This window comes from Lampetra fluviatilis, chromosome 24 (genome assembly GCF_964198595.1).
Source record: "Lampetra fluviatilis chromosome 24, kcLamFluv1.1, whole genome shotgun sequence".
NCBI classification, from domain to species: domain Eukaryota; kingdom Metazoa; phylum Chordata; class Hyperoartia; order Petromyzontiformes; family Petromyzontidae; genus Lampetra; species Lampetra fluviatilis.
Genome location: NC_136298.1, coordinates 10,645,449 through 10,666,916, shown reverse-complemented (window position 1 = coordinate 10,666,916; position 21,468 = coordinate 10,645,449). Strand labels below are relative to the sequence as shown.

The 21,468-nt window shown below is 49.6% G+C and overlaps 3 protein-coding genes across 3 annotated transcripts in view; 1 reads left to right on the top strand and 2 right to left on the bottom strand.

Moving 5' to 3' along the window:
- LOC144941053 (uncharacterized) overlaps positions 1–6,442 on the bottom strand; it is a 34,222-nt gene extending 27,780 nt beyond the window's left edge. The window contains exons 1-7 of the mRNA XM_078867478.1: positions 6,137–6,442; positions 5,375–5,448; positions 4,236–4,338; positions 4,012–4,124; positions 3,473–3,686; positions 2,315–2,437; positions 1,475–1,542 (exon numbers count right to left, since the gene is read on the bottom strand). Of these exons, the coding sequence (XP_078723604.1) occupies positions 1,475–1,542; positions 2,315–2,437; positions 3,473–3,686; positions 4,012–4,100 (494 nt within the window). The 5' untranslated portion in view covers positions 4,101–4,124; positions 4,236–4,338; positions 5,375–5,448; positions 6,137–6,442. The remainder of the gene's footprint in view (positions 1–1,474; positions 1,543–2,314; positions 2,438–3,472; positions 3,687–4,011; positions 4,125–4,235; positions 4,339–5,374; positions 5,449–6,136) is intronic.
- An 884-nt stretch (positions 6,443–7,326) lies between these two features.
- Positions 7,327–17,010, bottom strand: LOC144941255 (uncharacterized). Its single transcript, XM_078867869.1, has 9 exons — positions 16,894–17,010; positions 16,319–16,371; positions 15,110–15,179; positions 12,624–12,751; positions 12,111–12,267; positions 11,505–11,629; positions 10,567–10,647; positions 9,776–9,824; positions 7,327–7,870 (listed from the first exon to the last, which is right to left on the bottom strand). The coding sequence occupies exons 2-9, from the start codon at positions 16,334–16,336 to the stop codon at positions 7,788–7,790; spliced, it is 711 nt and encodes a 236-aa protein (XP_078723995.1). The 5' UTR covers positions 16,337–16,371; positions 16,894–17,010; the 3' UTR covers positions 7,327–7,787.
- Positions 17,011–19,483: 2,473 nt separating this feature from the next.
- Positions 19,484–21,468, top strand: part of LOC144941141 (ankyrin repeat domain-containing protein 13C-like) — a 37,267-nt gene continuing 35,282 nt past the window's right edge. Inside the window, exon 1 of the mRNA XM_078867673.1 lies at positions 19,484–20,267. Coding sequence (XP_078723799.1) covers positions 19,721–20,267 — 547 coding nt within the window. The 5' untranslated portion in view covers positions 19,484–19,720. The remainder of the gene's footprint in view (positions 20,268–21,468) is intronic.

Genomic DNA, 21,468 nt, shown 5'->3' with positions numbered 1-21,468 from the left:
AGAGGTTGAGTTGGGCGAGTGGACTGGCCTCCTCACCGCCCCCACCAACATTGCCAAGTTGCACGTGGCAATCCATGGCCTACGGTAAAGTAGCCCTGCGGCATCAGTGGAGCACTTAACAAAGGTGCTGGCTATGAAAACCAGAGACAAGAAGTAGCCAAAGACTGAGAGGGCAATGAAGAGAAGCAATGGTTTGGAGGCAGGGCCTCACTGGCTAGCCCAGCATTGACCAGACCCCTCACTCAGCATCCAAACGCTTATTTAGACTGTTTTTTTCGTATAATATCAAAAAAATTTACATCTTTTTTGCACGGTTTTGTACACTCCGTCGTGTCATTTGAATATAATTTGCCTAAATATATCGATTCTCCCATGCACTTTTTGATGCATGAAAGCGAGCGCAAGAAACAATTTCTATCGCTTAATTGACGCGTTGCTGCGTGACAACCCCTAACACGAATTAACTATCCAACGAGTATTAACCCTTTCACTGGACCTAATCCTAACCCTGGGGGCTTTGCCCTGGTGCCCTTTTTTATTTCTGGTTCACGTTTCACTTTTGGTATTCACAGGGGCTCTGAGGTTGCTCCCCTAAACCCAGGAGGGCTTCCCTTTTGGGATCTGGTGTGCACTGCCACCTTGTGGCTCGGTTGTGTGCGGTCGTGAGGGCAGAGTGTGCAGTGCACAGCCTTAGGGGCCATCCATTTAGTACGTAGGGAGGGATAACCCAAATGCGTACGCTTGCGTATGGGGGGTCTACTGACAATATACGCATAAGAAACGGGGGGGGGGGTGGGTAAAGCCTCGATAATAATTTGTCTACATTGGCCTTCAAATGAGTTAGATCGTCCGGCGGTGGACGATCTGTTTGCTTAGACACGTTAATATTATTAATCCTTGATCGTTTCTGCGTGGATTAAATATCGGCCGTTCTATAGGATTCGGAGGGGGGGGGGGTGCGTCAAGCGTACGTACGCAGGTGGGGGGGGGGGTGTAAAAAGTCCGCGTGCGTACAAGGAGGGGTGGAGGGGTTAAGTTTTGGCAGATTTTTGCGTACCTACTAAATGGATAGCCCCTTGCACCATTAAACCAATCCCGACAACTTTCTGGAACTGATGAGAAACTCATCCGACGAAAAAGTGCGTGTGGCCTGGAAGACAAACGCGAGCAATAACATTCCACGCAAAAGGCGGCATCCAGACTCGTGACCACTGACTCGGTGCTGGCATCATGCTTTGCACGTCACATGACATTATCCTACTCCATGTGTAATGCACACAGCCTTGTTTGAGACGAAAAGTCAAAAATTGTGGCCGCATTATTTTAGGCAGCAGCGGCAGCAGCAAGACAGTGCCAGAACTGTGCACCAGTTTCATCCTCGTGAGGTCTCATCGGTACAATCATCAACCCTCTGCAACGCGGTGCAGCATCAACTACCGAGCTGAACTGGATACGGCGAGGAGCAGCAGCTCACCCCATGTGCAGCGTCTCGGTGGAGCGAAGGACGCCGGATAGTGGCCTCCTGGGCAGAGCTTCCCCCGTCTGGAGACAAAAAACGTAGCGGATGATGCGACGCAGACGCAGGTGCCAGGGGCGAATGTGCCACACGCATACACACACTCACACACACGCGCACACACACGCGCGCACACACACACACACGCACGTACACACACACGCACACACACGTGCACACACACACACGTGCACGCACATACGCGCGCACACACACACGCACACACACACACGCACACACACACGCACACACACACACACGCACGCGCGCGTGGCATTTTAATCGTGTCACCTATCCAGGACTCTTTGCAGATGCCAGACTTTGTCCGCGTATATGCCTGTACCTGACATTTTTGTGTGACAATGCAATGAGTGAATAAAGTAGTGGCGCGGTGTTACGAGTGCTACGATTTGGGAAACGAATGGCGTCGTCAGCAGCAATTGGTACCAGCACCTGCCCTCAGCCGAGCCCCAAATGAGTGCCTGGATGCGTAAAGAGCGGCACTGGGCAGGGAAAGACATCGTGCTGTCCACACCACCTCCTCGTGCACCTTGGCGACCGCTCACAGTTCTACCTCAACATCCTGCTTGTGTGCACGTGGCGATGTTCGTGTTTATAAGGTTGGCTCTCTCGCTGTGCACTCACTGCGGCGGTCAACATGCGGTCACCATGGAGGCAAGGCTGTCTTATCGTAAGCGTTTCTACATGATGATGTTTGGTCCAACTGCTAAGTATTCTTACGTAACATCCAGTACAACACACGTAACAACTGAGCGTGCACGCTGCTGTGGGACGCACCACCAGCACGCAGTGCGGGTTGACGTGTCGAGCGCCCGGGTTGGAACAGCGCGGGAGGCAGCCACTCCACAGCTTCCCGAGGATGAAGTTCGACGCACGGACGTGAGGATCTGCGGAGTCGGCCTGCCGGGGGAGAAGGGTGAAACTGCCGATTAGCGGACGCGTAGCGATGCTCGGGGAGGGTGGAATGGTGGCACCGTGGTTTGGTTCCCATGCCATATAAACCTGGCGAGATGAGTGGAATTCCCGGCCACGGCGAAAATCAGGACCGAGCGATATTGAAACTGGACCTTGGGAACCCCCTTCATCAACCTGCGCTGACCGGTGTGATGAAGTATGGTCAAACACGCACCCTGACTGACTTAGCATCAGAAGGCCTTCGCCAAGAAGTGCATTGACAAAGGGATGTGAATAACAGTGTGAAAAATGCTCGCTTGACCTTGCCAGGCAATGTAGTGTAAAACACTACTGATCTATCTTGATTGCAGGAATCCATACTCTTTGGTTCTTTCAGTAAAGTCACGTAGGTAAAAAATGTTTTAACAAAAAATATATATCACGACGTTTCGATCGCAACACAAGCGGTCGTCCTCAGGCAGAACAAAATAATCCAGCAGTAGAACTGCTGATGGTTCAGCAGTTCTGCTGCTGGAGAGTTTTGACTACTGATCTAACAGTGCTGCAGCCATCGACAGCCCTAACCCCAGCACCATCACTCACTCACTCTCATTCACCCCACCTTTATCCGTCCAATTTTTCCATGCGTGGTTCCGGCTGTGCTCGTTGACACGGCCACCGCCATTCTACTGGGTCCTCCAGGGCCTTATTTTATTTCTAGCTCAACGAACGGCGATGGCCTCAAATAAAAGTGTCCCCAAGGTCAAACGAGTGGCGTGCGGTGCTCATCAAGTTGGTAGCGCACGTTGGCAGTTGGAAAATCCGCATTCCTATGGGAATGGAGCGATAGCTTCCAGCCTGAGCCACCCACCCAGTTGTGAAGCGTGGTTGGCATGGGCCCCGGTGCAAGGAATGGAATGCCCCCCCCCCCCCCACCGATCATTTTTCTTCATATTCCGGTGCCTGGGCCCTACCGACCCGTGGTTGCAAAGTGTAACAACACCTTGCGTGATCAATAGCTACGCCACCGCACCCACCCACCCGATCATGGTCAGCCCACGTTTGGCAGAAGAGCTGGGCCAGGGTGGTGAACACGGCCGGGTCTCCTGTGGCCACACGCAGCAGCCGCTCCAATCCCGCGTCGCCGCCGCTCCCACCGGTGTCAAGCCCCAGGAGGGTGAAGAAGACGGGGGCGGTGCAGAGCAGGGGGCAGGCCTCCGCTGCCAGGATGGCCAGGTGTTGCGCCATCGCCACGCTGCCAAACAAGTACGTTGCACAAAACTAAATAATATTCCCCATCGTTTGTTGCCCGCACGCAATTAGGGGGGCAACATGAAATCCATTAGACGGCAACAATAAAGGAGCAAATGTTGAAGTTGTTACTGGACGACAGAAGATGTTTACTATTTGTTTTGCTTCAATACATTTCCTGACAGGATTGCACAAGAGCAACTCGCAGCTGCTCAGCAGGCTACGCTCCTAAACTGCGCAGCTTACGAAAGGACACTCTTTTGGCAGAGGCACGGAGTTCGGCAACAAGAATAAGACACCAGCTGGCGCGTGGGAGCGGCGCCGCGTACCGCGCATCAGACCGCCGCCGGTTCCTCGAGCCGACAGCTTTGGGCCACGCGATTCCAGCGAGCACGTAGTAGAGGGCGAGGTGCAGCATGTCGTCACGTGATCCCACCGTCGTCTGCCACACGCGAAAGGGGGCGAACGCAACAGGTAGTGGCGCGTAGCCGCGCGCAAACCCATCTCGTCGTTCGCTGCTTTTAGCGCAGAAGCAGCCGAGTCGCCGCTCTACCTGGCCAGTGTCGCGGCCCAGATGGACAGCGCTGAGCAGCAGACTGGCCACCCGCAACTGGACCTTGCGTGGAAGTCGCAGCAGGTCGCTCGTGTCTATTTCCCTGCGCCATCAGAAGCAAACGCACGCAGGTGTGCCACGCTCGGGTTGCCACGCTCGGGACAAATTATAGCGAGAGGAATACGTCACAAAACTTGAAGCGGGCAGAACTGCATGTAAATGTATCATTTTTCGATTTAAAGCTTTCGTGACTGCAGGGATTCATCTTCTTGGTCCTTTCGGTAAAGTCACGTAGAAGGGAAGTAATAAAATAATAAAAATAAAAAAATTCTCACGCCGTTTCGGCCACAACGCAAGCAGCCGTCCTCAGGTAAAGACCAGGTCTGTCGGGGAGACAGCGTCTGGAATTTCAGACGCTGTCTTCAGACGCTGTCTCCACGACAGACCTGGTCTTCACCTGAGGACGGCTGCTTGCGTTGTGGCCGAAATGTTGTGAAAATAATTGTATTGTTTTCTTTTTATTATTTTATTATTTCCCTTCTACGTGACTTTACCGAAAGAACCAAGAAGATAAATGTATCATTTTGAGTGGTGTATTGTTATTCTTCAGCAACTGATTTTAAAAAAAAATTGGGAATGTTATTGTCCCACTTACAGAGTACCCAAGAGAGCTGCTACCTCATGATGATTATATAAAACCAGGACAGGTGACAACTGAACACCACATCCCCCCCCCTCCCCCGCAGGAGTGGCGCCTGTGCAACAGGGCTGAGACATCTCACGCATTTGGTTTCAGAACACGCGTCTCCTCGTACGCGCACGGTGGGTTTTTTCTCGAGGCACTTCAGTTTCCTCCGCGTGCAAAGCATTTATTTAGGGGGTTGGCCAAACATCCCAGTTCAGGAACACCCTGAAAAAATAATCTGGAGGCTCATTGAGGCTTTGCTGGATAAATAAAGAACTATTGTTATTATTATCCTCCTCGTGCGTGTGACTTATGATCGGTGTAAAACATGTGCCTGCTTATTTTTTTTACGACACTCGCAATGTTCTCGGTGTAAATTCCAGGAGCCCTTGGGTCTCATGGTGAGGTTGCAAGTCGCCCAGGCTCGCATCTTACAAAACCACGAGTTCCTGACCTGATGTGGCTGAGCCCCGTGGCCCGGAGGGCCTGCTGGACCAGAGTGCACGGCAGACGGAACTCCAGGGCAGCCTGCACATTAAACACAGTGCACGGCGTGAATTGCATTATTGCCTCTTGGGGACACGTTAGTGGAACGGGTGGGGGGGGGTTAAAGAGAGAGATGAAATACAGCTGTACGTGTCCAGAATTGACCGGGGAGGGAATCTGTCACTCAACAGTGGGTAGAGAATGGCTAATCGTAGTGAACTAGTTGTCTTTTGTCAACGTGACACATTTTTTTACTGATTGGCCGTGTCGGGTGGTGGAGGGTTGCGACACATTTATAAATAACGCGATCTAACCCAAAAACCTTTATTGTGAATAATATTGGTCGCGAAAGCCTACTACGTGTTAAACCAGCTAATAGTGATGTTGTTACTTTGTCACTCGGGGAGTAATGACAGTGGGTGGGGATTTTTCCTGCTTAGTGTGGCGTGCGACCTGCGTTTGTAATGCATGAATTACCCTCACACGCAGGCTTTTGTGCATTGTGTTTTTGTTTTCTCTACAACCGAAGGACACAGGCATGTTTAAATCCACAAGTGAAGACGTAATGTTTATAGAGGCCCCTTTGTGCTGACAAATGTGCACGCAGCTAAGATTCTCTCTGGTCCAGCTCCTTTTCTGACAATGTCCCACAGCAGGTGTGACCAGGCCAGGTAGCGTGTGGGACACGTCCCTGCTGGTGCATTCCTACACAAGGCTCAGCGAGCCTCACCGTGAGCAGCACCAGCAACGTGCCGCGTCTCTCCTGCTCCTTGTGTCCCTCGTGGACCAGGCTTTCGAGCGCGCCGGTCACGTCGATGCCCAAGCGTTCCCTGCAACGAATACGGGAAGAGCAATTCGGGAAGTTGTCCTGCGCAGGTTGGCGCTCAAGGACGGGGCGGCGCTGGCACGGACGAGCATGTCACGTTCACCGAAGTGAAACCGAGACGCCCCGCTCCTCCCATAACGATGAGCGACAGCGTGCGAGTCCGTGGCCGGGGAATAATTAGAGGAAATCAAAGACAGAGCCAGGCAGCGCTTGCCCGCTCCCAGTTTTGCCGAGGGCACAGCGGACTGCACACGTCGGCTTCTGCGAGCTTTTTGTAATTTCGTAAAATGTAAAAAAACGAATTCGTTATTTTATACGCGCGTACTAAATTCTTGTGGCTTTTTTTAACGAATGCAAAAGATTGACCTTTGAACTTTGCACTGCAACAGATTTGTGGCTAACAAAAGCCACTTTTTTGGGGGGTGGGGGTGGTGGTGGGGGTGGGCGAAAGAGAGAGAGAGAGAGAAAAAAAGAGAGCACTTTTACCAGCTGTGTCAGCAAACGGCCACAACAGCGCGTGCACGCTCTACTGCCCAGTGCAGCACGCATGATTAGCCAGGGTGCCCCTGAGACAAGTGGGGTTGTGGAAGGCGGCGGCGTCGGCGGCGGGGGGGGGGGCGGCATTCACTGTGACTGTGGGGAAGAAGGGGGCACGTCAAGTGAGCCGGTGGGGAGCTGGTGGGGGGGGGGGGCGATGAGGGGCAGGAGGGACGGTCACTGTGGACCTTTGTTCTTACGACACAATCTCAGACTCCCGCTTTGTGATAAGTTCAAGCCGATTTAGAGCTTGTATACAATTACGGGGATCGTGCAAATGTTACAATGGGAAGGTCCGATGGGCATGCTTCGGTGTGTATAGGCACGTTGCACAACATCGCTCACTGGGCCCTCCGTTTTGCGAGCGCGCGCGCGCGCACGTGTGTGTCATATGGATCTTCTCTGTGAGGACATCCGTGCCTCTTATCGTGGTGTTTAGTTTTCAACCGAGACTTGTCTGGCCACGGCTCTCCTCGTCAGTCCAGCGGTATCGCTATTATTCCACAAATGCATTATTCCCATTACGCATTTTCATCTTGCGTTGTAGATAATCATCACCGAGTGGATGATCATCTGGCGGTCACCTATGACACAAGGCAAAAATCCCCCGTATAGCATTAACAGACTGTAGGGGCAAGTGCTGTTAGCGAGCACCTATGAAGGCCGGAACGGTACACGAGGGGGTGGGTGGCCAGCACCACACCCGATCGCCTTTGTCTTCCCAGTGGTTATGTTTACACACCGCACCAGGTACTCATTTGAGGCTGAGTCGACCTAGGGGAGGCCCGGGATCAGTTCAGATAATCGTCACTGGCGGTGTTGGCCGTGAGCGGGAATCGAACCCGGATCTATCACACGCACGCTTTGTCCAACCGTGGATGGTTTTCCCATGCCGCAGCGGCTTTTACCCAGGGCGAAATTAAGGTTTTGTTAGGCGAGCATCGATCACTGGGGCACTGCAGCTTGCGGGAAGGACACCTCCAGCACCGGGGTCTCGCTCCTTCAATGTCCGGAGGTCTCACCCCTGCATGCTGCGCCATTCGAGCTGTGCCTGCCCCTGCGCCGTGTAGGCCAGATAGGAGAGACGGCGTTGATCCAGACCTTTGGGACATCAAAAGCCGGCACAGACGCACGCACACAGAAGATAAATATCCCACGTACAGACTATTCAGATAAGTGCTGTCAGCATGCATATACTACTAAGGCCAGCATAGCATACGAGGAGTGGTGTGGCAGAGGTCGCAAACGGGTTTTGATTCCTTACCCGTACCCGGCCGCACCAGGGTCGCAAACGGGTACCTGTACCCGGCCGGGTACGGGTAGCCGGGTATCGGGTAGGGTACGGGTATCGGGTACCCGGTTGCGACCTCTGTGGTGTGGCCAGCACCGTGCCTGGCCCCTGACGACTGGCGATATTTATGAACTCTACCAAGTACCCATTTATGGCTAGGTTCACCTAGGGGAGGCCCAACACATGTTTTGATAGGACTTGCCAATGAGGCTTATTCATGTTTGGGAATCAAACCCGGGTCGTCGGGTTGGTAGTACAGTGTCCGAACCACGAGGGCACACAGCTCCACACACACACGCACTCACATACGGATGAGCACACATCCGCACGCCTGCCACACTTATTTTTCCACCCATTTAACTAATTAAAAATACCACCCCTTCACGATGAACATTTCACGAAAACAGACGAATATACTTGAGGCAATTGTTTCAGATACTGTTCCTCACTCGGGACACCTACTGCTACTGCTCAAAACGTTGCCCGATTATATATTTCGGCCGAAAACATTGGCATTTTACATGTATTTCAATTATAGGGCAAGCACCTACGGTGAAGTTTGTGAATTCTTGTTGTACTTGTATTGGTTACACCATTTCCAGCAGAGTCACTTAACTTTCTATATTTATTATGTTTAGAACCAACGTTAAAATTCTAAATCCGCGAGGATTTAACGGTGCCGTAAATGGAACTTACTGCACCGTCGGGTACTCTTCCTCTTCTGGCTCTGGCTGTCACGGCCTCCGTGTTGAAGGCCCCATGACCCCCCCCCTCCACCGCCCACCATTTCCCTTGAATGTGTTGCAATTATCGGTCAAAGCCTACTCCAAATATTTTCCAAACCCAAGCCCTCTATTTCCCCTCCCCGCCGCTTTTGTCTCAAAACATGAAACGTGTATTCCCAGTCAAGTTTTTTCACTTTAAAATGAGCAACAAACCACCCACCGTAAATCGTTTTTTTGTTCTGAACTAAACGCTAAGTTGGTGGTCACATCACAGCGAAACACCTTGGCAGTGGTTGCGGTGGCAGCCTGCGATGAGCCCGCAGCCGAAACTATTTTTGGGTGCGTCACGTGCCCACAAACATGATGCGATGAACAAACCCGCAATAACCTAATTGCATTCACCGTTGCGCGAATGAAGCACTTAATTTAATGGACTCGTTACAATGACATGTATATAAATAGCGTCAATGACGCTGCTGCGCTCTTTTATATATTTGTTGCAATGATCTGAGCTCAATATTTGTGAATGTCTACCGAGGAGATGTAGCAATTAAATAATTTCAGGGGCTCGGTGGATTATATTATTACATCGTGGGAGGTGGCGGTGCATCGGGGAGGCCTTCATCCAGCAGTGAATTGTTTTGTGTGTCTTCTTGGTTCTTTCGGTAAAGTCACGTAGAATGGAAATAATAAAATAATAAAAATAAAACATAATAAAATTATTCTCACGACGTTTCGGCCACAACGCAAGCAGCCGTCCTCAGGTGAAGACCAGGTCTGTCGGGGAGACAGCGTCTGTGTGTGTTTAGTTTGTTGTCCTTCCCCCTGCATCTCCGATTAGCACGGCTGGCTACGTACGGTGCGAAAGAAGTTCACCATACAGTACGTACCCATAATTATATGTTTTCTTATAAATTCACGGCCCATTTGGGCCGTAAAGTGGATTTAGGGCTGTAATTTCGCGGCACAAACCAAGGGGTGGAGTCTCACCCACGTTGTGTGGCTCCTCCAAGGGAAATCTTCGCATGAAGTGAAGCGTCTGAAAGACAAAAATCTAGTGAATTTCCAAAAGGCAATAATCACCGGTAACCGCCGTACGGTGAAGGTTAAATCTTGGTATAAAAAAAAACATCGCACCAAAGGTAAACGTGAAAGCCCAACTAAGAGCTGTGTAAAAGGGTGACAGGCTAAGACGAATTGGGGAGTGTGTGTGCTGAGCGACGGACGTAGGTGGGTGTCTCTCTACAGGCGTGTTTGATCATGTGTCAATAATTTGCCTGGACAAACACGTGTTCGTCGAGTGGCATGAGCATGGCACTCTCATCAATGGCTAAGCCTCGTACGTCCTCCTGCACAAACACCACGGCAGATTAAAACATTCCCGATTTGAAGCTTTCGTGACTGCAAGGATTCATATTCTTAGGTTTGTTTCGGTAAAGTCACGTAGGTAAAAAATTTAAATTAATAAAAGTAAAATAAAAATAAAATAAAAATCACGACGTTTCGAAGGCAACACAAGCTTCCGTCTTCAGGTGGAACCGTCACAGCACGATAGCTGTATCAAGTAACTTTATTTAATTTTTTTACCTACGTGACTTTACCGAAAAAACTTAAAAATATAAAACATTCCCCTCGGTGTGAAAGGCTGCTACCTACATGCTGTACGTCATCAGCTTTTAAGACGGACGGACGGATAGTCGGTCACATTTGAAATAGCGTCATTTGTGAAATGTGAAATACTCTAGCAACAATTTTCACGTCTCTCCAAATCCCTCACGTACCCGTTCGCCATAGCTGCACGTCTGCATGAGGTTGTGGCGGGACGACGGCACAAAGACCTCCATCCTGGAAAACTTCCGTCTCTAGGAGGGGCGGCATCACACATGACATGCAGTGTCTCCTCATTAAGAGGTCTGAGAAGTTCACAGATGGATTGTTTTCAAACTCTTCAGTTTTTAAAGATGTACATGTTTTTTTTACGTGTTTTTGTCTTGTTCAATCTAGAGTGTTTTGTTGTTTGTTGCTGTAAATGTTCAGCATTAGTTGATAAATGCAGAGGTGTTTGCCCATAGAGCCTATAGCAGTGGTTCTTAAACTGGGGTGCACGAACCCCCTGGGTGTGCGAGATGCCCTTTCTGGGGGTGCCAGACATGGACAGATTTTTTTAGAAGGTAAATCGTAGAAACACAAATTAAACACGGGCACGTAAGTACAACTACTCGGTTTCATCAAACCCTGTGTATTTATTAACAATATTCTTTGTTTACAATTGAGAACCAAAGGGGTGCAAGGCTGCAGTAAAGGTTAATAATCACTGGTCTAGAGGCTTTCATTCTCCACATTAGTCAAAACTACAGAGGCACGGCAAAGCCATCGGAACGCAGAGGCAGTGACGAATATCCAACACGACATACGGCGTCACCTTACGCATGCGAGACGACCACCTCGCTGCCAGGCTCTGTTTCGGTGTCTTGCCGCTAACAATTAATTGGCCAGCTTGTGAAGTATCCATGCAAACTAAGATGTAACTTTCCAAATCAAGGGCGGCTTGAGGCCATTGGCGACCACAACAGCAGCAGCTGGCTGGCGTGTGGGAAGGGCCCTTTGAGCGACGGCGACATCGTTTTGGGGAAATCGAGGCTCCGAGGGCACCTCGAGACCGCGAGCGTTCGACCCCTGCGAGGTTCGACTCGTCGACGATGGGTGGCAGCGGACTCACGATGGGCCGCGGGCTCAGGGCTGCGTCCTGAACGTATTGCTCCACGCGCAGGCGCTCGGTCGACGTCGCGAGGAGACCGTCCAGAGACCAGACGCGCGGCAGGGAGTCCACGGCGTGGACGCGGTCTGCGGGGAACGCAGCGCTGCACGCTCAACCTCACGGTTCTACATTTTGTTACGGATCTGCCTTCAATAATTATCGTAGAGGCGTAAATGCATAACTGTACAAATACTACGTTGTGTTTTCAAGGGATGTCCATCCAGCACATGTTTGATTTTACGATATGATTGTACGTGACTTTTGCTTCATGAGTTGAGCCCAACTTTTCTAAGTTGCCTGTGGTTGCCTTACAATAACAATAAAAGTTTTCCCAAATCTGCAGCAATGGGTAACTCGGGCGGCAACCTTCAATCAGATCACAGAGATTTCAAAGTACCCAAGATTGTGCGCAGCACTCTGTATCGATCAACCATCGTCCTCAAACACACCTTTCAGCAGACTCTGTGCCTCTTTGTCATTGCCGTGCTAAGTTACCACAGTTGCTCAAGTTTAATTTATAGCGATTGCTCTGAAATTGTGGGGCTGCCCGCCACCACGTGAACCCACAGTGAGGGTCGCGCTGCAGAGCCGGGTTCCCGTGGAGCCGCAAGTTCAGGACGTGCAGAGGTCGGAGGTCATGCAGACTCTGCCACTGCAGAAGGTTTCCGGACAAGTCGAGGCTACCCAGCGCCACGAACACGCCCAGGCCGGCCACGCACTCAAGCTGCACGTACACACACGTAGACGCGTCGGTGGGATGAAAGCTGGTGGTTCACAATTATAATCCAGTGATGACATCCAGTGGGGAGAGTACGGGAGCTGAAAGGGCACGGACACGGTGCAGTAAAATAACCACCATGACCCACACGGTGCATTGAGGCTCTCATACATCCGTGCATTGACAAAAATGGTATTTACTTGTCCAAACCATTATTATTAAATTACATTATTATGATTATTAAAAACTGCAGCCATGTTCTGGAGGACGCACATTAATTTCCGGGAATTGCAATGAGACGCAGTGGAAGAAATCATAATATTGAGCCGTACAGCTCAGTGCGAGGCTTGGCTGTCACGTGCCTGGTTGTTTTGCAGGTCCAGGTGCCACAGCCGTGAGCAGCGACTCAGCGAGTCCAGGTCCCGCAGGGCATTGCCTCTCGCAAGCAGCGCTTGCACGTTGGGACACTTACCCAGCTCCTCCAGCCAACCTGCACGCCACCCACCCCCACGCAAAGCGAGGTGGTAAGCTGCTGACCCCAGCCCTCCTGGACATCTGTGATAAAAAGCTTCATAGCTCAGCAGATTCCTCCAGGATAAATATTTTAATTCTGATATCGCCGGTCTCTGGTCGGTGTTTTCAGCAATACCATCACCCCCCCCCCCCCCGCATTGCTCTGTACCACTCTCCTACAACAGTTCCATTTGAATAAATTATTTTAAGCTTTCTAATGTCCTGGTCCCTTTGATGTGTATGCCCCCCTCCCCTACCCCCGACTTCATATGTGACCACAATTATGCGACTTATAAATGCAATTTGTATTTTGTACATTTGCATGATATGCATGAGTGGCGATGCATATTTACGCCTGTATATATATTGCACGACCAACTGTCTGCAAAATCTAGATTTGACAGAAAAATTGACAGAAGTCGGTAAAACAAAAATGCCGCTTCAGAAATCTGTGCCGTGAACTATGTCAATGAGTGGCCAAAATGCTGCCATTATAAATCAATGTCAGATTTTCCAGAACAGGATTCCTAAGTTCAAGGAATGCCTTATCTAATGTTTTTTTGTAAAGTAAACATGCATTAGGTCATCCTCGTTTTGTGGTAGGAAAGCGTAATCTTACTGGTTAAAATTCCAAGACGATTGCTCAAGGGCACAGAGATATCAAAGACACTCCCGAACAGCATGTATACAATTATTTTTGGCAAGTGTCTGGTTCTCATGCGTCTCTGTTATAAAACGCGCACGAGTGATGTCACCTGCGTGGGAGTTAACTATAAAGTCTTTGTTATATCTGGCACCACGCCTCTCACCTGAAACTGACCTGGTACTCATTAGTTCGGGGCCCCAGCCCCCAAGAATGGCCTGGGACGTATTGGTGCTCTCCAAGGCTGTTGTTGGAGCTCGTCGTTGTTGTTGACGTTGAGCCCCAGTTGCTACGGTGGCGAGATGTTAACTACCTCACCTGGTATACAGGAGGTTGTGAGTTCGCATCCCTACCCTAACACCTGTATATTTGGAGTTTGCATGTTCTCACAGGGGTCGTGTGGATTTTTCTCCGGCTCTTCCGGCTTTGCCCTCTATATTTAGAAACATGCTTATCTAGTATTTGACTGCTATACATTTCCACATGATAAGCCACTTGGTTGAGCTATCATTTGTGGCCAGGTCGCTTCTGAAAAAGAGCTCTATGGCTCAGTGGGCTCTACCTGGTAAAATAAAAAATAAAATAATTTTTTTCTAATCTTTGGATGTAATACAGTGGGCCTTACCTGGTAAAAGACAAAATAATTTAATGTTTTTTTTTTATCTTGGGATGTAACACAGTGTTGCCCTCCCATATCCCATGTTTCCCTGCCTGGACCCCCCCCCGTCTTCTGCCCCTAATGTAATTATTTAATCTTGTAAAGTATTGAGAGGTGTCGTTGCATGTAGTCGCTATGAAACTGAAATCATAGTTGTAGGTTTTTGTATATAGAGCTCTTTATAGTACTCTTACATTGATAATATAATTAGAATGCAACCTTAAAATATCCTCCCTGGAAGTCTAAAGCTATTTGAGGGCCCTGATATTGATGAGTGCACAGGTGACCCGAAACCCCACACGATATTTCCGTCGATATTGTATGAATCCCACTCAAACAACCATTTCACGATGCTCATCTCCATTGCGGGCTCCAAAACCAGTGGTGAAAATTGCACATTCCCATGACGGGAGCTAAAATTATCCACAGGAAAGTTAAACCACTGCTGACATTCCCACTACGATGTACTGTGCTTATCGGATACGACAGGCTGAATTGACTCCAACCCCCCACCCCACCAGAATTTCAACTCTCAACTTTCCAATGGTAAGTCGAAAGCTCTGCCAACGTCCTGCCCAGCTGAATAATTACCACAACGTTGGTGGCATTAGGTTCATGCTATGCTGCCAGTGTGCTCTGGCTCAATACTCGTCAACTGGAATCTGTCCAACTCACCAGGAAATTTAAGCATGCAGCCAACGGTGGCTTCATGTAGCATCGAGCCTTGCTTTGATTGAGGCTTATTAAATGCAGGGAATTAACCTCAACTGGCACGTTAATTCTCAAAATATGCCATTGTATGATTGTTCATTTTTTATATTCTCATATTGCTTACATCAAATGTGGGTCAACAGACTTAATGTGAACCACACAAGAGGCTCTTTGTGGCATTCGCGGCAGTTATAAGCCGCACACAACCTGTCTGAGGGCCTGTGGTGCGTGGATGGTTACGGTGGCTCGAGGCCGGTCCTTGCGTCGTTGAGTTTGTGTCGGGAGCTGTGTGACCGTGGCGAGTACACAGTGCTGGAACTTGCCCACGTGTGCGTCAGATACGTCCACGTACTCCAGCTCCTCCAGCGGGGCCTGCACCCTCGCCTGCAAAAGCTGCGGCGGTTGCCGCGAAATGGGACACCACAACCATCATCATCACACATTACCATTATCGTCGTCATCATCATCACCGTTGTCAGTGGCGCACCCAGCTAAACGTTTCAGAGGCAGAAAATGTTTTTCTACGAAGAGCACCAAATTATAAGTACATTTCCCAAAGTTATTAAATGTCATATAATGAGATGTACATCGAGAATTATCATTTTTTTTGTTTTTAATTTTACATTATGTAAACAATGGTTGTTTAAAAATGTCAGGTGGGCGGAGACAACTGTCGTTTTTTATCCCCCCCACCCCCGCCTCGGGTGTGCCTCCGATCTTGTCATGAAGCAAAATTAGCTTTTATGCCCTTTGGCAGTTTGGCCTTTGGGATTCCATGCTAGTGCATTTCATGGGCGTGCATGCATCCTTGGAAAGAATTCTTCATTCGTAAACAGTTTCCAAAATGTAACATAACATGGTAATTAAAAAGGCTAGAAATACATGGCAGGACAATTCAATGTTAATGGAAAATATCTCTCTCCAGTGTGTTTTCGGACTGTGCGGCGTGTTATTCCGCGTGATGTCCGACGTTTTGCTCCAAGTGCTGAGACCTCCTTTAGTTCCTGAAGAGGCTCCCAAACTGAAAAAGCTTCCAGCACGTGGAGCGAAACATCGGCCACAATGCCGAGCAAGATGCGGCATAACCCGAAAAACACATCAGAGCTATACAGCGCAACCATGGGAAGCTAACGTGGCAATGCGATGGAAAATGTTTACCGGTTTGCAATGTAGCACTTTCAACAGCATTCTTATGCAGCTCTTGTTCAGTTCATGTATTAGGTATAGCCCTGTGAGCCATTCGGCTCTTGAATCGGGTGGAACCGCAACAAACAAAAACATGAACAAGAAACATCTTAAAGTGACTATGCGCAACAACAAAAATCCAGGAAATCTACTGGCAGCATTGATGCAGCAGCTACTACCCTCCAGCAAAGTAATGGATTCCAGGTTTTTAAAAAGTCTTTACATCAGTGTGTAAAAAAAACCTCGCTGTTTTTAGGATAAACTGAGGTCACCATGGACGGATCAATGTACTCTGCCTCACATGCTGTGCATTGAGCGTGTAAGAAAGGGGTGCCACTCCAAATTACCTTGTCCAAGAGACGCATCGTGGAAACAGGACTCCCTCAAAGCGTGCAATTTCCTGGAACAGTTAACACAATGAGTGTCTTTAAAAAAGAAAAGTATGTTTACAGTATAAGACAAACTAAGTCGTGCGAGTTGGCACGCTGCTAGGAAGGTGGACATGGGACTTGTAGAGGGCTAAATGAACGTATGACAGGAACGCGCGCACTCGTGTGACGCAAGGGTTAGAATTGAAACAATAAAATTCAAATAAATTATCAACTTCACGGAATAGTAGTGTTTAGCACTTCGCTCATACGGCATTATCGCTACAAACTATATATAAGATGAAATGAAAACGATGTAGCATAGTTTGAATGCTCTTTGCGGGAAGCCACAATTTCCTCTGGTCACGATGTGCATACTTTGTGGAAAAGTATATATTTCACCACTCTAATCACTCGCCGTCCCCGTCCAAAGATCTTTCGCAATCATAAAGAGAATACTGGTTTTATTAACATACACAAATTAGATCAGAACATATATATTTTTTAAAGCACTCGACAGTACAACATTTCTACCCAAGCAAGACAAAACTTACATTTGGTCATGGACTTGCGTGTTGCGTGGTGTATGCTTTGTGTGGCCCAAGCTTGTTATATCTCCACACCGATCCTTCTGCCCAACACACCGTACAAACTTGCAGCGTTCTGTACACTTGTCCCGGTGTCTGGGCAAGTGTGGGCTGTATGTAGTGTACCGGTAAATATTTGTACAACATCGTGCAGGGATACGGACGCGAAGCAAAGTTCACAGCCAAGAGAGAGAGAGAGGGGGCCTCTTTTGTGTGGCCACAGTCATCTGTGTGTGCGTGAAGCCGTAGTCAAGTGAAAAGCCCTCGAATGTTTTGGAGTACAGTGAATGAAACTTAATATCGTGGATTTCCACCCCCCCCCCCAACTTAATTTCTTAATTTGATTTTCATTGAGACATCATCAAAGGGGGAAAACTTTCAACCATGAGTGGTCTGGGAATGGAATGAGGTCATCGGTCTCCATGGCTTCGGGGATGCGAGCGTAAAGCCCCAGTAAGCACAATGTGCACGAAGCAGCAATGTGGGAGTTTTTAGAATTCTCTGGCAAGGGCTGTGGCTCTGAGAGCACAGTGGAATGAAGATTCCCTGATGGGACACATAGACTGTTTATTGTGGAGATGTGCTTTGTGTGTAAGCTGTTCACACCATGCAAATGCGAACCAACCCTAAAGCCCTTGCGTGAATTATATTACACTCTACACACACAATTGACTTTTCTCCCCGTTACTTTGTGCTGGAATGGAACGGTGGTGCAGCGGTTAGCGTATTGATTGCGCAATGAATTCTGCCCCTGAACGAAATTCTTGGCCACGGTTAAAATCATTGGCGAAGGATCCTACGCTGACCACCATGAATGATTGTCGTACAACCCCCATAACCAACAGGCGTGAATAGGAAGGCCTTAATTACATGTCGATAATTTGTCTTATATTGTATGTAATTTTGTTTACTATACTACATATGGGTTGTCACTTTTAGACAGAGATTTTCATTGAAAGAGGCTTGAAGTCCCAATGGGGTTTCACCTGATAAAATAAGGTCTACCAACAGATACACTCACTCAACATACGGAACTTTGTTGGATGCTTGGCACACTTAAAACTCTAACATCGCATTCATAATCTGAGGTAAAACTGTGAACATTCCCTGACGTTGCCTGCATCGAATAGCGTGAACGTCGATTGTTTGTTTTTTGTTTCGTGTATGAATACACTTTTTTTTTACCCGTGGCACATCACGGGCAAGAGAGTCAAGGATGTATTGTACGGAAAAGGACAAAGGAACAGGAAAGAGATGCCAGGACAGAGGTCCACAGGACGGACAAAGAGGCCACGGCTCAAGATGAGCAGCAGGAATAAAGGAGCCTCAGGAAGGAAAGAGGAGGTGGGGGGTGAAGGAATGATCGTGCCCAGATGCTGTGGATGAGAGGGTGGTGATGATGAGAGGGGAGGAACGAGATAGAGAAGGAAGGAGCAAGCGGAAGTGAGCTGGACGAAGCGGCGGCTGTTTTCACAGGAGGCGGGGAGAGGGGCGGGGCTCAGAGTGGGGGTGGCCACACACACGTCACGTGACCAATGGGAGGCTTGAGGTGATTTGGATATTCTGGAGATGCAATGGGTTCAAGTGACCCATGAGGCCACGAGAGGCAGCAAATCAGCACAACATAAAACATGAGTGACGCACGATTGTTCAAACTTGTAAATGACGAGAAACACCCATCTCAACAGAAACATAGTGCAGGGCGGGGACCATAATTGCACACATTTATATTGTGGGATGGCCTAAGAAAAAAAGACCACAATGCAGTTCTTCAGGAACTGGTGGTTTGTGCGTAATAGACAAAGGCTGAGTGCTTGGTTCCATGTGTTTGTGCGACGTTTGAAACTTGCATGCCTGATTATGAATACGGGCGATATATAAATGACGTGACATTTTAAAACCTGGAATTGCATTAGATTATGAATTGGTATCTAAATTACACACCTCAAAACAATTGATAACGTGTATTTACATCTGTGATTATATTATATAGCGCTTCTTTCTCTAAGGATGCTGGTGTTCATTAAGCTACTTCCTCTGCTGTGCTCGCTCACGAATGGATCGCACACAGCTGTATAGTCTATTGTTAAATATATGACAAACAATAGAAACTAGATGGTAAAAAGGAGGCAGGAGAATCGATTCTTGCAATCGAATTGCCAAGCGGGGTCGTTACACCCCCACCCATGCCAAGCGCTCCCTTCTCACACAGCCCCGCCCTCTCCTAGCCCCTCCCCTCCTGGCCACGCCCCTCCCCTTGTTGCCCCGCCCCTCCTCGCCCCGCCCCTATCCTCCTCGCCCCGCCCCGCCCCTATCCTCTTCGCCCCGCCCCTCCTCGCTCCCCTCTCCGAACTGCACCGCGTGGAGGCGCAAGCGCGCGCGCCTCCCTCCGATGCAGCTCACTGCGCATGCGCGAGCAAACGCCGCCTCGCACTCTCTCCCTTGACTTTCAAATCAACAATTTGCCCTGAGGGTGGATCTCCGAGGACATCAACAACATCCCGCGTTCGGCTCGGGCGCCTCCAGGGCGTTTTGTTAATTGCGACGATGTCGAGCGAAGGGTCCCGAATCTCGCGTCTCCCGCACCGGGGGTCGTGATGCTGGAGGCGCTCGGGGGGGAGAAGAAGAAGACGGCGACCCGCGCGTTCCGCACGCCGCTCACCGCGTTCGCCACCGCTCACCGCGCCGCTGTTCCCGAAACTAATTCCCTCCCGCTTTAGCTGAGCTCGCTCGCTTGCTCGCGGTGCTGCTGCTGCTGTTGTTGCTGGTGGGAGCCCTGGGTCTCGACGATGCCATGACCGGCGAGAAGCCAGGGGGCCCCGCGGGCCACTGCGTCCTGCGGCGCTCGGCGCTTCCAAACGGGGCGCGGGCGCAGGCCGAGGCGGAGGGCCGCGCTCCGGCCCAGCTCCAGCTGCAGGTCCTGGCTGCCAAGCAGCAGCAGCAGTTGCAGCTGCAGCAGCAGCACAACAATCACCAGCAACAACAACAGCTGCTGCTGCTGCAGCAGCAACAGCACAACAATCAGCAGCAACAACAGCACAACAACCAGCAGCAGCACAACCACCTCGAACACCTTGATCAGCAACAACAGAATCACCAGCAGCAATACAACCACCAGCAGGATCAGCATGCGGGCGGTGTTGTTGTTGTTGGTGGTGGTGGAGGTGGTGGTGGAGGAGGAGGAGGAGTGGTGGGTCGCTGGGAGGCCCGCGTGCCCCCGGCCCACGGGGTGGCCCTGCCGGGGGGGCCCTGCCCGGTCCACGAGAGCGTCTTCCGCGGGGACCTTCGGCGACTCTCGATGCTCATCCGCACGCACAACATCGCGCAGAAGGATGCCCACGGTGAGAAGCGGGGCCTGTGGCCACGGGTCGAGGCGGTCGTGGTTTGGCATCAGCCGGGGTCGGTGTGGTTATAGGGGCAGAGTTGAGATCAGTCCGTTATGGTAAGGACTTTGGGATCAATGTCTTGTGGTTATGGTTATAGGGCTACGGTTGTGATCAGCCCCGTAAGGTTTTGGAGTTCATAACTTGAGTCTTCTGATTGTGGTTATAGGACCAGGATTGAGATACGTGGGCTAAGGGTTCAGAGCTGCGGTTACGGTTGTGTAATCGGCATTGAGAGCACTTTGGGTTTTGTGGTTATAGTTATAGGGTCAGGGATGAGATCGGTGGGGTAAATTTAGGGATGCAGCGGTGGGGTTTAGGGTTATGGGGTCAGAGTTGAGAACAGTGATTTAGGATTAGGAGCTCGGGCCTAGGGCCTTGTGGTTATGGTTATAAGGCCAAGATTGCGGTAATTGAGTAAAGAGATTCAGGGGCTGGGAAATGTGATTAGGGTTATGGAATCAGGCTTGAGAAAGCATGATAAGGGATAGGGCAGAGGTCAGAGAGTAGAGTTAGGGTCGGGGTAATACGTTTTAAATTAGGAGTTTGGGGTCATGGTGTTACATTAAGGGAGTTTGGATGATAACAGAATCTCGAGAGTCAAGAAATTAGGGTTAGGAATAACCTTTAACCCTAACACTAGCTGTGTCTGGCCTGTTGGCATGGGCGTAAATCAGCACCGCAACAAAGCAATGTGCATCAGGATCGATGCTGTCATCCTTCCACAGTGACCGTGTTTAATTAACGCGGTGATGCTGTATGTGCATTGTTGGTTATCAAAAGGCTGTTCCTGTTATAGCAAAGCACACCACTTCCCTGTCGTTGCTGCTCTTCGCATGGTCCAAGATTGCCCCTGGGAGGGGGGCTAAATCAGAGCTCAGAAAGTCAGCACATGTTGAGACACATGTAATGCGGTTTAACACGTAGGCTTTCGCGACCAGTATTATGTAATGCGCCCAGAAAAAGAAGAAAATAAGCCCTACACACAATACTTAACTCGGCCACATTCAAGATGTTTTCATACAAGTTAATTGTCACATGATTCAAAGGGCAGCCTGTGCCTGCCTAGCCATTACACCTAGCCAACAGCATGAGGTAATTGCAGTGTGAAGATTCCTCCGCTTGCAGATGAGTGGGTCTTTCTGGTGCATGTAAATAT

What these genes read in the sequence shown, in the direction of transcription:
- LOC144941255 (XM_078867869.1), bottom strand. An exon ending in CCCTGAGCCCGCGGCCCATC is followed by an intron (nt 10,648 to 11,504) that starts GTGAGTCCGCTG and finishes CGCCCCTCCTAG; the next exon opens with AGACGGAAGTTTTCCAGGAT. An exon ending in CGTGCAGCTATGGCGAACGG is followed by an intron (nt 9,825 to 10,566) that starts GTACGTGAGGGA and finishes TTTGTCTTTCAG; the next exon opens with ACGCTTCACTTCATGCGAAG.